The sequence below is a fragment of the Antechinus flavipes genome, chromosome 2 (genome assembly GCF_016432865.1).
Source record: "Antechinus flavipes isolate AdamAnt ecotype Samford, QLD, Australia chromosome 2, AdamAnt_v2, whole genome shotgun sequence".
In the NCBI taxonomy this organism is placed as follows: domain Eukaryota; kingdom Metazoa; phylum Chordata; class Mammalia; order Dasyuromorphia; family Dasyuridae; genus Antechinus; species Antechinus flavipes.
In genome coordinates, this window is record NC_067399.1 from 397737677 (window position 1) to 397753497 (window position 15821).

The 15821-nt window shown below is 39.5% G+C and overlaps 1 protein-coding gene across 1 annotated transcript in view; it reads right to left on the minus strand.

Annotated features, from left to right (window-relative positions):
* DPYSL3 (dihydropyrimidinase like 3) overlaps positions 1–13266 on the minus strand; it is a 127880-nt gene extending 114614 nt beyond the window's left edge. Inside the window, exon 1 of the mRNA XM_051978665.1 lies at positions 12651–13266. Within this exon, the coding sequence (XP_051834625.1) occupies positions 12651–13028 (378 nt within the window). The 5' untranslated portion in view covers positions 13029–13266. The remainder of the gene's footprint in view (positions 1–12650) is intronic.
* Between the last annotated feature and the right edge of the window lie 2555 nt (positions 13267–15821).

Here is a 15821-nt window from a genome sequence, read left to right on the forward strand (position 1 = left end):
AATCTCTTACAGGTTTTGAATGAGTTCCTTTCCTGACCCAATTCCTCAAATGGGGACAAGACTGCTTGTTATGGGGTGACTCATGATAGATGCCCCAAGCATTAAAATTCCTAGTAACTGCTCTGCTAATAATTATTTTGTATTTATTTTGATATTTGATTCATCAAAACTCTCCTCTCTCTTTCAGCAATTTCATGCATTCTGTTCTTTATCCATTTTGGTTGCTCCTAACCCAAAGAGCTAATTTATACAGTGAAAAGGGCATTGGGATTAAAATCAGAACTAGGCTTAGAATCTGAATTATCCCTCTCACGTTTGGATTTGAATCCTGCTTCTAAAACTTACTTTAAAAACCAAGTCAATTAACCTCTCTCAACTTCAGTTTCCCCATCTATAAAAAAGATATAATAAAACTTGTAGTACCCACCACTGCTCTGAGAAGCTAGATAACCCAATGGACAGAGTACCAGGCTTGAGCTCAGGAATATTCATCTTCCTGAGTTCAAATCCAGTCTCAAGACCTTTACTAACTGTGTGACACTGGATGAGTCACTTAACCTCATTTGCCTCAGTTTCTTCATCTGTAAAATGAGCTGGAGAAGAAAATGACAAAATCACTCCATTATCTTTGCCAAGAAAACCTCAAATGGGATTACAGAGTCAGATCTGCACCTCACCAAGTTGTTGTGAAAGTTAAATTGAGATTAAGTAGATAAAGAGTTTAGCAAAGTTTAAAGTACTCCATAAATGTCAGCTTCTATTAGCTATTATTGTTAAATATTCTGAACAGTTCCTTCTTTTGGCAAACTCGACTTAAGTTATTTTTTAATAACTATTGTTCAATCGTGTCTTATTCTTTTGTAATTCCCACTACCATTTAAACAGTTATAACTCAAAGGCTCAGGTATCTTCCAGAATATTGTATCTTTAATAAGATTCTTTCAAGTAGATCAGTAAATCAATCAATAAACACTTATTAAATCATTGATGTGTGGCAGGCACAGTGCTAAGCATTGGAAAAACAAATAGAAAAAGACAGTCTCTGCCTTCAAGGAGTTTACAATCTAATGGGGACACACAAAAGGAAAATAAAAAGGGCTGAGAGAAGCAGGAAAGTTATGTACTCATTGTATGTATATGGTGAGATTGGGGAGAGGAAGCAGAGAAGTGATGCAGAAATCTAGAAGAATGCAGCCAGGTTGGCTGACCTGAACAGCTTCCTTAAATGGAGGTACAAATGGTGTTTCTTAGCAAAGAGGTAATGGACTAGAATTGTGCAAACATTAGATACGACCAGCATGCTCACTTGTTTTGCCTGGCTACATTTATTTGTTATAAAGGAGACTTCCATTTGAGAGCTGAGGGGAGTAAATAATAATAAATAACTGATTTTATATACACATGCATCTATATGTATATACAAACACATATATACACATACATATACATATACACATGTGTATATGTATCTTTCTTTTTAAAAAATCAAATGTCTAATAATCTTGTGCCAAAAATCATCTATCTGAACATTATGCTCAGTGCCCTTTATTCCCACTCCATTTCCCCTCTGATTAGAACCTAAATAAACCAGAGCAGGCCCCCAGTAGCTTTGCTCTTAAGGATGGAAATTTGGAGGGTTTAAACTTTAACATATGACAGTAATCATGACTTAACAGTAGCTAATTGTCTCTCTGACTTAACGGAATTTGCCTTACTTCATTTATAATTTTCACATCATGAATTATTAAATCAATTTGAGGGCTCAATTTATGCTGCTTGCTTCATCCTGTTTTTTTCTACTTTCCTTGGTTGCCAAAATTGCTGGTTATGACTGCCTCTTCAACCAGATTAGATTAAACTCCTTTACTTTGGATTTGCCCAAGGAAGTTTCAGACTTCCAAGTTGTAGCTTTGATAAATATACTTCTCTATAAGCTCTCAAACACAATTTCAAATCTGCAAACCATTATTTCTGTTTATAGGTCTCTAATTTCTCCTTCTGTAAATAATATTTTATGGTTGGTGGGCTCAACAATGTTCTCTACTTTTTACTCAATCTCTTATTCTCGTAATAGTTCCAAGAGGAATTCTCACTCCATCTCTACCTTTTGGAGGTTTTTGGGGGGAAAAGGGGTTGGCTCTGTCTTTACTTTCTATCTCTATTGTTCAAACCGTCATTCCTTGGCTTTTATTTTTGTAAATAAAAAGCTATAATAAAATTTAATAAATAAATTTTTAACCTGATCTTTTTCTTTTCAATTATTTAGCTCCTTTCTACCAATTTTGCAGTGAGATTTTCCTGTCATTGTTATTTCTGTTTTCCTAAACTTCAACCATTCTCCTTTCTCTGCCTATAGATACGAAACTTCATATATACTCTGGTTTGTTCTTACTCCTTATCATATTTATATTGACTTCCTGGATTTTCTACCAGTTTTTAACACTAAAATGGAAGCAATGCTCCCTGCCTTTTGATTAGCTTGCTTAGAATGCCATTAAACTCCTTCCCAAATAAATCCTTTTGCAAAATTGATCGCCACTGTGATCACACTGATCCTATGCCTTACATGCTAAAAGATTGATGAGTTTAATACATTTTTCTCTTTTCTTTCTTTCTTCAGCTTTCTTTTTCATCTTTCTTTACCTCTCTCTTCTTTCTTTTTCTCTCCCTAGTCTTTCTTTCTTTCCATTTTCCTTCCGCTTTTCCTTCCTTCCTTCCTTTTTTTCTCTTTCTTCCCTCCACAAAAATCATCTTTATTCTATATGCTGTGTCTTTTCATCATATGTGAACTCTCGATGCTATCTCCTATTTTCATAACTCATTCCCATCTTCTATCCATGACTTCTAAAAAATTCACTGCCTAGGTAATTTGTATGTTTCCTAACTTAGGCAACAGTGGCAAAAAAAAAAAAAAAAAAAAAAGTACTGAGTGTGACTTGGAACAACCTTTCTTAGAACATTTGCTCTGTCCATTTATTCTTTAACATCTTCTAATGTTGGCTCCATAGGCCCTGAGCTGGAATGGCCTTAAGGAATCATCTAGTCCAATTTCCACATTTTCCTGAAGGAGCAAATTGAGTTTCAGAAAGGAGAGCAATTTATCCATGGCTACATTAGCAATAAGATGCGGGATCAAGATGTGACCTAGGATCCTTGACTGCTGAGTAGAGCTCTAATCACTGCACTTTCTCTCCCACCCTTATTGGGAAGTCTAAGTTTTGTGTTCTTTTTCTTCTATGTACCAGAAATCTATAATCCCAACCCAGCTTTCTGTAGCTTTCTCTGTTTCCCTCTTTGTCCCCAATCTAGACTCTCAAAAGTAAACTGTTTAGCTTGTACTTTTTCAAGACTCCATAACCTATGTCTCCATTTCCTTCTATAAGGTTGCTATTTACATCCTTATTTTGTACGTTTAATTATGCTCAGCTATGGGAATATCCTGGAGTAAAGCTAGACAGGCTTCAAGGCCAGTTCTAAACTAATTTTCCATTTGCACTTTTGACTCACAATAGTGGTGCCAATGGAAAAAGGTCTGGGCTTGGAGTCAGGAAACGTGGGCTCATTTGCTTATTAGCTGTGTATCCATGGTAACCTAACCCCTGTAAGCCTCAATTCCCCATATGCAAAATGGGGCTAATAACAATGGCCATACCTACTTCATAGAATTATTGGGAAAAAAAAGTTTTATCAATCTTAAAGCATTGAGATTTGTGATCCATTAATTACTCCTTGTCATATTAGCATTCTCCTCAATCCTATTCCTTCTCTTTTCCCTCTAGCTAACTAACTGTTCTGTGTTTAACTTAATAAATTTAATTTAAATATCTCTGCTTTCACCCTTTTGCTGCCTAACTCAGAAACATCTGCTAAGTTAGTGCTAAGGGAGAATTATTAGGACACACAAAGACCCGTCCCCAACTTTTAGAAATATATGTAAATATTTCCTCCTTCTTTTCTCCTTATTTTCCTTTTTTATTTTTTACTACAATATAAAATATATAAACTTCTTCCTTGAATATTTCACTTTCTTCCACCAATCCTGCTTCTAGCCTGGCCCCCAAAGCCCTCATTGAAGCAATAATCTCCTACAGACTCTCCAACTTCAATACCAAATGCTCAGCACTATTAATCACCAAAAGTTAGGTAAGACTAGTGACTGAAATCGCCCTCTCCCCCCACACTCTCCACTTCCTCTTAGCACCAGCCTAGCTCCTTATTCCCTATCCCTAGCCATCAGCCTGGCTAAGAAACCCTTGTGGAGATGTGACTTGGTTAGCAGCACAATCACTAAACTTTTGGCACTGTCAAATGGTTCAGCATCGGAAACATATAGTTCTATCAATGGAAATTACATCTTTATTTTATTTTTAATTTAAGGACTAAAACAAGCATTTCCATATAATTAAAAGATGATTGTACATGATACTGCAAATATACTATCCCAACTTTCTATTTCTTTTAAATATAGGACAAATCGAAGGTGTACATTTAATTTTTTTCCCTTTTTTCTTTTTCCACTTGCTCCCTCCCCAAGCTTAGAGATGGGTACCATTAAACACAAATAAATATATGCATATGTATAATTATTCTATACATACTTCTATTTATCATTTCTTTCTCTGGAAACAGATAATTTCTTTCTTCATATGTCCTTTATTAATGGAAATTATATTATAGAAGATGCATTCCATCTGCTTTTCTGCTACACAATAAGGCAGCCTGAGCCTTTCCATCTGACTTGCAGCTGGAATTTTCTATAATATGTGTCTCCTAATAAAATATTAGCTCCCTCTCTTCCTATCACTGCCTGGCAGGGTACTTTACATACAATAAGTGCTTAATAAATGCCCTTCCATTCATTCATGTATTTATTTTTCTTTAATCTCCCTTTATATTATTATTCTTTAATTGATCCTTTTTAGTCATCTCAGTCTCTTTAGATTCAAAATAGCTTTTAGAAATCATCTAATTCTACCCCTGTATTTCACAACTGTAAATAGAGAGATTAAATGACTTCTTTGGAGTCAAACAGACAGTAAAGAGAAGAGCTGGGATTCAAACTCATATTCTCTATTTCACAACCCTTGTTCTTTCCACTAGATCGTGTTTGGATGATGAGGGGAGCCCTCAAACTCTCTTTCTCACTCTTTCTCTCAGATTTTGGGGAGAAAACTTAGGAATTCCCTCAGAGAAGCTCTCCCCTGAGAGACAAAGTAATTCTGTTATCTGGGTGGGACTGGTTGAGTCCAGGACCATTAAACTGGAGATTAGCCCAGTTTATTCAATTCCAAGATTTTCTGTTCTGATTCCAGCTCAGACTGCAGGAAACTCTTTTCCTTTGGCATAGCAACAACCCTCTGCCTGCTGAAATGACATTCTCTTTCAGCATTACCCCCTCTTTATCTCTTTCTCACCTATTTCTCTAACAAGATTTTATATCTCTGTCAGGATTTCTCTACTAGAAACTTTACTTCTATGTCAGGACCTTGCTACCAAGGAATTCAGTCTTTCTCTTCACGGATAGCAAAGGCTGACTTCCCAATATCAATAATAAACTTCTTTTACCAGTCTAGTTTTTCGAGTTCATAAATTCCTTTATGAAGAACCTCTGCGCCACCAAAAGGGGTTCCCACAAGTCCCTGCCCTGTGCTGAATCCTAGGAGGACATAACCCCAAACCTCTTCATTTGGTTCTCTGAACTCTGAACCTGCCACTAACCTCATCATGGTCAATTCAAAGCCAGTCATTGAATCTAACCATTTCAGTTTACTGTAACAGAGAGATAATAATAGCACCTATTTCACAGCACTATCGTGAGATTCAATTGAGATAATGTTAGCACAGAGTCTGGCACATAGTAATTATTTAATAAAGATTCTGTTTCCTTTTGTTGTTGTTCAGTGGCTTCAGTCATGTGCAATTCTCTGTGACCCCAAATGGAGTTTTCTTGAGAGAAATATTGGAATAGTTTGCTATTTCCTTCTCCATTTTCCAGATGATAAAACTGAGGTAAATGGGTTTAAGAGACTTGGCCAGAGTCACAAAACCAGTAAATGTCTAAGGCCAAATTTGAACTCAGAAAGATGAGTCCAGGACCAGTGCTTTATTTACTTTACCATCTAGCTGCCCTTTAGTTTCCTTCCCTTCTTCTTTTACAGATGAGGCACAGAGAGGTTAACTGATTGTCCAAGATTTAATATTTAATAAACGTCTGAGGCAGGAATCTAATCCTGATTTTCCTGACCCAAAGATCAGTGCCCTATCCACTGACTTCCCACTGATCAATGTTGCTTCAAACATCTTTTGCTAATAGTCTCCCCACAGGCCACACAAAATGTTATTCCTACTTTGTCCTTTACTGCATCTGAAAGTCTCAAGTATAGCATGTTTGATCTAATCCATTGCCAAATCCTGAATTCCTTGAAGGGAGGGATCTCATCTCATTCAACTTTGCACTATCTCTAAGGCTAGCACAATGCTTTGCACATAGAAAACATCTAAAAAATATGGTGAATAAATGAAAATTTAGGATTCCAACTGCAGTACTTATAGGATGTCCCATTCCACTTACAATAAGTGTACCACAGAAGAAGAAAAAAGATCTCTGGCCTAAAGTTTACCCTGCTGAACCAAATTTGCCACAGTATATAATATCTTAAGTATGCCCTCTTCAGTTATCTACACCCCATTAAAATGATATTTAGAATTGCTTTTTAGGCGCTCAGGATTAAGAATTTCATTTCTATATAAATTGGAATTTTAATTAGTTGGGGAAGGGGGACACACTACAAAATTTCCCAAAATGTTGATCAGAAATTTCCTGGAACTTGTTTCAAAAGACATCATATGTGATTGTATCTAGGAGAAAATATTAGCTTTTCAGCCCAGTATTGAAGGGCCTCCATAATCTGGCTCTAACCAATCTTCCCAGATTTATTTTATAATTTTCTCCTTCAGTGTTTCATGCAAATTGAGTATGGTCCAATCTCATTCATTTTCCTGCCTCTGTTCACTTTCACAGGCTATCCTCTCTCCATATCTGGAATTCTCTCCTGCCTCCTCTCTGCCTATAAAAACTCATTTGTTCTCTCAAGGTTCAGGTAAGGTACCACTGGCCACATGAAGTCTTCCCTGATCCCCCTGATGATAGCATTCCCTCTCTCTTCCCATTTTCCAAGAGTACTTTGTCTGGCTTTCTCCAAAACACCCTACCTTATATCATACTTATTTGTGCATGTGCTGTATCTCCATCGTAGATTTTTAAGTTCATTGAGATCAAGGTCTGTGCTTTTTCATCTTTACATCTTCAACATCTAATGCTGTGCTTTATGCCTTGTAGGTACTTATTAATATTTGCTGGAAAAAGAAAACTTTGGCTAGGTAGCTGGTTATTAATCTATTTGGATTTATTTTCTTAAATAGTAAAAATTTGTGCCATATTTCATTTGTACTTTGGATGTTTCCTTGTTAATTTTTCAATGTTGTTAAATTGAATTGCATTGAAATACATTGATGACCCAGAGAGGAATTAGAACTCCCTCATTCTTGCAATATGAATCTTAATAGAAGGATAGATGGGGATATAAATATGCATGTTCCAAGGATTCAAGATTTGATGACTATCTCTATGAAGATTTTGTTTATGTTCCTTATATACCAGACTCTCATAACAATTCTTTCTTAAATGAAACCTTGTCCTAGAACTGCATATCCTTATTCATTCATTTATTGCACAGCTCTGCCCCACTCATATATAATTCACACACAGGTCAAAATATTATCCTCATGATATCATTGGTCTTCTTTGAGAATGAAGATTCAACAAGAAGACATTTATTAAACACACATCTATGAAGTGCCTACAAGTTGCAAAGTGCTTGATATGGAAAAACAAGGAAAGAACCAAAATAGTCCCTAACCTCAAGTCCCTAAACTCTACTGAGGATTCTACTATGTGTATAACCTATTCAATCATAATTTGAACAGATCACATAGGATGATCAATTGGATCAGACGAAGAATAACAGTACCCTCAACTGTCATGTAATTGTACAAATCAGTTTCTAGGAAACCTCTCAATTTCCTAGAAATTTTCCTGAAGTAGTCTGGTTCAGCTGGTAAGAAAGCAGTTTTCTCTGTTTCTCCCTGAAATAAAATACCATGTAGTACACACCCATAGACAGTAAATCCTGTTCTCCTAAGCCGGGTTCTCTGTTCTTAGGGAGCTTTCGTTACTGTCTCAAGAGAGCATTATAAAGCAGCATCACTGACTCTGAAAACCATCACAGGCAGTAAGCTGGATATTGTAAAACATTACTTACAGAATCATCAGCAGAGGGGAGGGAAAACACCACCTCTAGGGACCATTAATTTGAGGGAACACTGCCAATCACAGCATTACTTAAAAGAAACATTGGTTACACCCCTCAAATACATCCTGTCACTCGAAATCAGCTCCTGGAAGAAATCATACATAGATAAAGCCTGAAAAAAGATATATGAAACCTTATCTAATGGTGGCCTGAAGGTTAACGAGCCTGAAATCTTTCCTTAAATACACCATTGCTCATAGTGCGGACTCAGCTGGTCAAAGACTCCAAAGAGATACTTCAAAATTCATTTATCTTTCAAGAGTTTTGATGCCATTAAATAAATAGGCTTTTATGGGCCCAAAGATTCACCTTGTACCTTAGCTCTCTCCCCATGTACAGGAAAGTATGGGACTTTTGATTCCATTAACTTCATTTTGAAACTATTGACTGTTGCAGTATAAAATCAAAAGATGTAGGCATATGAACTGAATATAAGGCTCCTATTTGTCCAAGCAGCCTCCATGAGAAGACTTCTAATGGCTCACCAAAGAGGAAATTTTACATAAAAATGACTCCAGGGAATGGGATGGGAAGATGGGAAACATGGAAATGTATATAATGCCTCCCTCCCCTCCAGTCCCTGTGAAAAATAATTATTGGTGAAAATGATCTCTGTGTGCTTAGTGAAATGAGCAGGACCAGAAGATCATTATATACTTCAACAACAATACTATATAATGATCAATTCTGATGGACATAGGCCTCTTCAACAATGAGATGAATCAAATCAGTTCCAATGGAGCAGTAATGAATTGAACCAGCTACGCCCAGCAAAAGAACTCTGGAAGATGACTATGAACCATTACATGGAATTCCCAATCCCTCTATTTTTGTCCACCTGCATTTTTTATTTCCTTCACAGGCTAATTGTACACTATTTCAAAGTCTGATTCTTTTTGTACAGCAAATTAACTGTTAGGACATATATGCTTTAACATACTTAACATGTATTGGTCAACCTGCCATCTGGGGGAGGGGATGGGGGGAAGGAGGAGAAAAATTGGAAGAAAAGATTTGGCAATTGTCAATGCTGTAAAATTACCCATGCATGTAACTTGTAAATAAAAAAGCTATAATAACAAAAAAAAAAAAGAAAGAAAGAAAGAAAATGATCTCTGTGTGATGATGCTGTTTGACACTCCTTAAATTTGTATCCTCTCAGCTTAAATTTGTATCCTCCCAGCATCACTTGGTCTTTGCAGAGGCAGTACTATTCGAGTGTGATTAAGAAAACCAGCTATGTATTGACATGTCCCTTCCTACAATCTGTTCACTATTAGGAAATGTCTATGATTTTGGCAAGAAATGTGGATAAATGTTCAATTTGCATTTAGAATTGCTTTTTTAGGCACTTGATATAAGCAGTTACAAACAAAGCAAATTTGAATTGTCTTTGCATGAATGTTTTTAGTGAGTCCTGAAGGTAGGAACTCTTTGAGAAAAAGCACCAAGTTGTCACCAGTCATAAGCAGCTATTCCTTCAGAAGACGTTCTCTTGGGTACAAATTAGATGAAAAGAATCTCTTTCTAGGTCACAGAGGAAACAAAACATCATAGACTATGTAGAGAACTTAGGAGTCTGGAAGACCGAACAAGAGATGTGGAGTAGGGGATGTCTTTGGAGACATGTATGCCTGAGGGGGAAAGAAGATTGGTCTTGTAGTGAGAGCAAGGGATAAATGATGCAGCCCAACTCCTCCAATGGGATCACATAATTTTGAGAGATAAAAGAAGGCCTTCTGAATGTTAGATAGATCTCATACAGGAAATTTGTGGAAAGCCATAGACAAGTGTCAAGCAAGATGAAGAATCATAGAAGGACTACCCAAAGCAATGAGATCATAGATCCAATAAACTGTCAAAGTGTTGATGGAACTGGTTAACCTAAGAAAGAGAAAATTGTTTTGCTATCTTCAAATAAATGGCAAAGAGCTGGCACATAAAAGAGGAATTACATTTAATTTGTGTACCTTCAGAAGGCAGAACGAGCACCAATGAATAGGTCTAATAGGAGGGAGCAGATTCCAAACGAATAAAGGGTAAGACTTTTTTTTTTTATAACATAGCTGTCCAACAATGGAAAGTAGCAAGTTGCCTGTTAGTGAATGTTTTCAAAGTAGAAATTGGAAATTCATTTTGTCAGAGATGTCACAGAAAGGATTCCTTCACTGAAAGGCAAACAGGCCCAAATGACCTCCAAGGTCCCTTGAAACTTTATGAAATTGGAGATAATAATATAGCATTGTCCAGACTGCCAACAACATTGAAGACTGACCTATGAATAGCCATGAAGAACTGTATATCTTGTTGATACTTATGTCATATCATTATTTTTCAATTAGTAACCAAAAGTACAGGGTTTGTAAGAAAGGGAGAAAGAAGGAGAATTGTTGCGATTACAAGGAATACATTTTTCTTTCCTCTAGTTACCATTCATCAGTATTACAGATTGACCATAAAAGTCTGGCTCACATCTGAGGGGTCGTAGTCAAAAAAATAATGTTAACTATAGTTTACTGACATCATCCACCACATATCTCATTCCTGGCAGTCAGGAAGTGAACATTTTCTCTCCTGGCCAAATTAGACCTAAAGAGAAGGAACACCCATTTTGAAGGCCCACTTTTCCATCTAGAAACAACTTGAAACCTTTCCAAACATAAGAGACTCAATTCCTCCTTTCCTTCTCTCTCAAAGGAAAAGGGAGGGAGGACGTTGGGAAAATCCCAAGATTTTAAAGAGCAGCAAGAGGGGGGGAAGGTGCTTTGAACTCTTAATATAGATTTACAATCATCAGTTGTGATTTCAAATAACACTGACATCCTGTTTTTACAATGGCAACTTTAAACAATTCCAACTGTAAATAACCTTTTCCTTGTGTTTTTCTTTTGCATTTTTTCTTTTGTGTGAGCTGATCATATATGAAACCCAAAGAAAAGGTCCTTGTCCATCCTATTAGCTAACCAAGTGTTTTAATGAAAGTCTGGAGTCTCTGTGGGCACCGACTGCAGTTCCTCTAAGGAGCTGATTTCCATTTCAAGTGATTATTCATAACAATATTAATGCAGAATAATAGATGGGGTTGTTCTTGCATCTAACACCTAGACAAGAAGAAAGAAAGCCAAAGCATCTGAATATTTGTTTCTTCCTTCTTAAGCAGCATTTTGAATTCTGAGACCTCTATCTGTGTCAAGATTCTCAAAACACCTGCCTACCCACAAAATAAGCAAGAAAGTTATGTCCAGCAAGGTCCCTTCGGTGACTTTAGCTGCATAAGTTTTTGAAGGGTGGAGTGGGGTCCAGAAAGTCACATATGTAATTACTTGGCTTTGATGCACATGTGAGCTGCTGAAAAGGACCAGCGTGCAACTCATTCTTAGGAAATCCTTAATAGTCTTAATTTTTAAAGAACTGAGACGAATTCAGAGAGATGATTGTATCATTTTGCCTCAGAGTTGAAGAGCCAGCCTATGCACACGAATATAATTCAGGCAAACACAATTTGAAACAAAATAACAGTTAAGAATGTGAGGCTGGCAGAATAGTCTTGGTGTTTAGCTTACTGTTTCACACACAAAAGTTTCCTAAGTGAGGCGTACAGCAGACGCAGTGGGGTGTGTGTTGGGTCGGAGGGTGGGGAGAAGGGCAACTTCCCTCTCTCTTATGTTATTCCTCTGGACTACAAAACAGCTCTCCCGTGGATTACTTTTGCCGCCTGCGACCCCAGCGTCAACCCCCCTTTCTTCCCCCCTTCTCCCAATTCCCCTTGTCTGACTGAGGTTGTCCTAGACATCCCTTTTGGGGATCTGACGGTGCCTGGTCTGGGGCGGGTATTTTTGAGCCGACGGAGAGAGGGAGAGCAGGAAGAGTGAACTTTTTCTGTGAGCAGAATAAAACCTAGCTATATCCCGAACAACTCGGCCCTCCACACCCATCCAGAAACGAGGAGACCGCGATGAGGGCTGGGAGGCAGGGGGAGAAGGACTCTAGAAAGTACACACAGAAAGCTCGGCGGAGGAAGGTAGAGGGTATTCCCTCTTCCCCTGCCCCACAAATAGGTACAACGGCTGGAAATTCGAGTCGGGGGTTCGGAATTGGAAGGGAAGGAAAGAGAAAGAAGGGCTGGTAGTTCAAAGGAAAATCTCCTGCTTCTCTAAGTCGGGTGCAAAGTGAACAAAGTTGCAGCGCAGCCTCCAGCCCCCACACTGGGCTACGCTGCAGGGAGGGGCGAGAAGAGGAGGAAACAAGGCTGAAATGGGGTAGGGGGCACTCCTTTACCTTATCTTTGGGGTCGAGGTTCTGCAACACCTCCTTGCCCGAAACGCTCCGGATCTCCACCCCGCCGAGGGCTGGAGTTGGGGGGTCTCGGCAGTCCTCCCGGGCTTGGCTCCTCCGGGGGGTATCCGGCTCCGCCGTCACCGGCCGGCTCCCCGCGCCGCCGCCGCTGCTTTGGCTGCTCCTCGGGGTCTTCGCCCCTCGCTGCCCCACGCTCAGGGCATCGAAATCCAGCGTCTTGCTCTCGAAGGCGCCCTCCACGTTGCAGAACATGCCCCCGTACTTCTGCCGGGGGATCTGGTCCGTGGTACCTGGCCTGGCCAGGTAGACCGGCAGATCATCCTCGCGGCTGTTGTCCCAGCCCCTCCTGCCCGATGCCATGGCTTCACTGGGGGTGGCGGGGTTCCCCGGGTAGCGGGAGACTCTCTCCTCCCAAGAAGACAGAGAGGGGCAGCGGCCGGCGCGTGCGGGGAGCAGCGGCGACTGGAGCCGGAGTGAAACGAGGTTTATGAGGCTGCAAACCAGAGGTGGCAGTGCAGCCCCGATTTCTGCTCTAGTCCCATGACAAGAGCGAGGACCCAAAATAACAGCGCAACATGCGAAGGAGCCCTGCGCTGCACGCTCGGTCCCCCCTTTCCCCAGGCTCACGTTTGCCCCGGCTTTGCCTCGCATGCACAGAGCGCTTCGACTCGCCTGTCCCCGGCTCAGCCGCCCCTCCCACTCCCCTCACGCACAAGCTGTCTCGCCTAATCCTAGTATTCCCAGCTGGAAGGACCACAGGTTCACGGAGATGAAAAGGAATCTCGGGGATCACGTAGTCCAACACCCCACCTTTTACATTATGAGTGGAAGGAAACTACTAGCTCAAGGTCACACGGGCAGTGGAGTTGTGTTAGAAGGTGTGCTCCTTCCAGGGCAGAGAAATACCCTTGCCTATGGACCCTAGCGAGCGTTTAATAAATAATCTTTAACCAACTGAGGCAAGACTCCATCCTAAGTAAAGCCCTCATGCCATAGAAAAAGAAAATTAAATATAAAGTTCAGGAGGCAAAATGAATGGTTAATCCCATGTCATAGGGACAGTGAGCATTACAGCCGGTTGGTGATAGCCAGGAGAGCGATCGATATATTTGGAGTCAAGATCTGATTTCAAATCCTGCCTCAGATATATTTATAAGCTGTGTGACTACAAAATGGAGGAATTGGAGGCAATGACTTTCCATATCCCCTCTGGCTTCAATCTGTGATCCCACAATTCAAATCTCTAAACCTACAACTTTTTCTACCTCATCACAAATTCAACACATATACAGGTGTAGACTCTGCCTTACACACGTGAAAGCAGACACACAACCCTGTGTTTTGCCTTGTGTCCACATGTTCCACAACTGTGGATGTTGCTAAACATCTCTACTTACACTGCGTACAGCCCAGTGTTCCTTTCAAATTTCATTCCTAATCCCCTACCTAGAGAACAATTGCGGACAAACACATTTCTCTGATGGAACCCAGAAAGCGGGCCTTTACCCAGTGACCTTAAAACTGCAAAGTCCGCCTTTAAAGGAGAGCTGATGACAGAGATGCCATCCCCGTTACTGCAGAAGCCAGGTGACTGTGCATCAGGGATGTTGCGGATGGTTTTCCAGTTCACGCATGAGTTGGGCTAGATATTCTTTAAAGTAACTTCCAGCTCCAAGAGTCTGTGCTTTGGGGACTCGGTGCAGTTTGACCTGTTGGCAGAGTAGTTTGCTGGCACATTGGGAATGGTTCTGGGTGAGGGGAGATGGAAGCTGGCCAGGTCTTGGCAACTGGGAACAAAGATGGAACTTCACATGTTGATGCTTGCCATGTACAGAGAAGTCCGGGAAGAGGAGGGCAGCTGCACATGATTAAGTTTTATCCAAATTGCATGTGACTTGCTGGCTTTCAGGCTACTGATAATTTGCCAGGATAGCCTTTGGGCAGTTGCCCTCTTGAAAAGAGTTTGGTATTGAACCCAGAAGACATTTCATTTTGGAAATTTGTGAATGGGACATTTCTCTTAGGATTGGGATCCTACTCTCAGGTGGGAACAGCTGGCCCCCAACTAATCTAGACAGAGACACATGAAAAAGGGACATTACTTTTAAAGCCTACATTAGTATAAGTAGAGGGAACAAAGTGACTTAATAAGAAAAGGATTGGATTTGAATTTAGGGGAACCTGTGTTCAAATCTTGACTTGGTCACGTTTCCTAACTAACTTTTGAGCAAGCTTTTTATTCTCTTTAGGCTTAATTTTTTCTAAGCATCCCAATTCCTTATTTTTTTTTTTGAGATTGTATTAAAGATCGCCATGTGCCTGAATTTGCTCATCTGTATAATTATAGAATTAGATTAATTGTGCTCATTCTTAGAAATCTCATGAAAGTAGTCTAAGTTACAAGTTCTGACTTTCAATCACAGTTTTGTCACTTATTGTGTGACCAGAAGCAAATGATTCAATCTGTATCCCAGATTTTTCTTTAGTGAAAATACTAATATTTGCCTTACCTACATCTCAGATTTACTGTGAAGATCATAAGATTTAAATCCGAGTGGGACCATGACCATCCAACACTCATTTTACAGATGGGGAAACTGAGATCCAGAGAGGTGTAGTGACTAAGAGCATATTAAATCACAGCTGTGAAACCATGAAAACTAATAGTATTATCACTTTAAATTCCCGTATTGGTTTATTTTGTCCAAGTCAACTAATCTTGCAGGAAAATATGCCACCAAATCAGGACAGGGCTTGCTTAGTACAAATGAAACTGACTTTTCTGAATCAGAAGCCTCTCTCCACAATGGGGTCAATTTATGAATCAGTGTCTGAGACTGACAAGTCCAATAGGAACAGAGAATTCTGAATATTGTTAATCAGACCTCTCAAATGTTCCACATTCAGTCAGGGAAATTGATGTTGAAACAATTAATATGAGATTGCTGTGGACTGAAAAATACCAAATGCACATCTTTTCACAAAGGTTGGCATCAGGTTTGTTACATACAAAACCCAATTTGTATCCCATGTGACTTTGCAGCAAAAGACAAATCTTTCCATATTAAGATGACTTGAGACATGTGCCTGCAGTGGATTGGATTAAAGCTCTAAGGATACTTTTTGCCAAGGTCTCCTGCACTGCATAAAGCT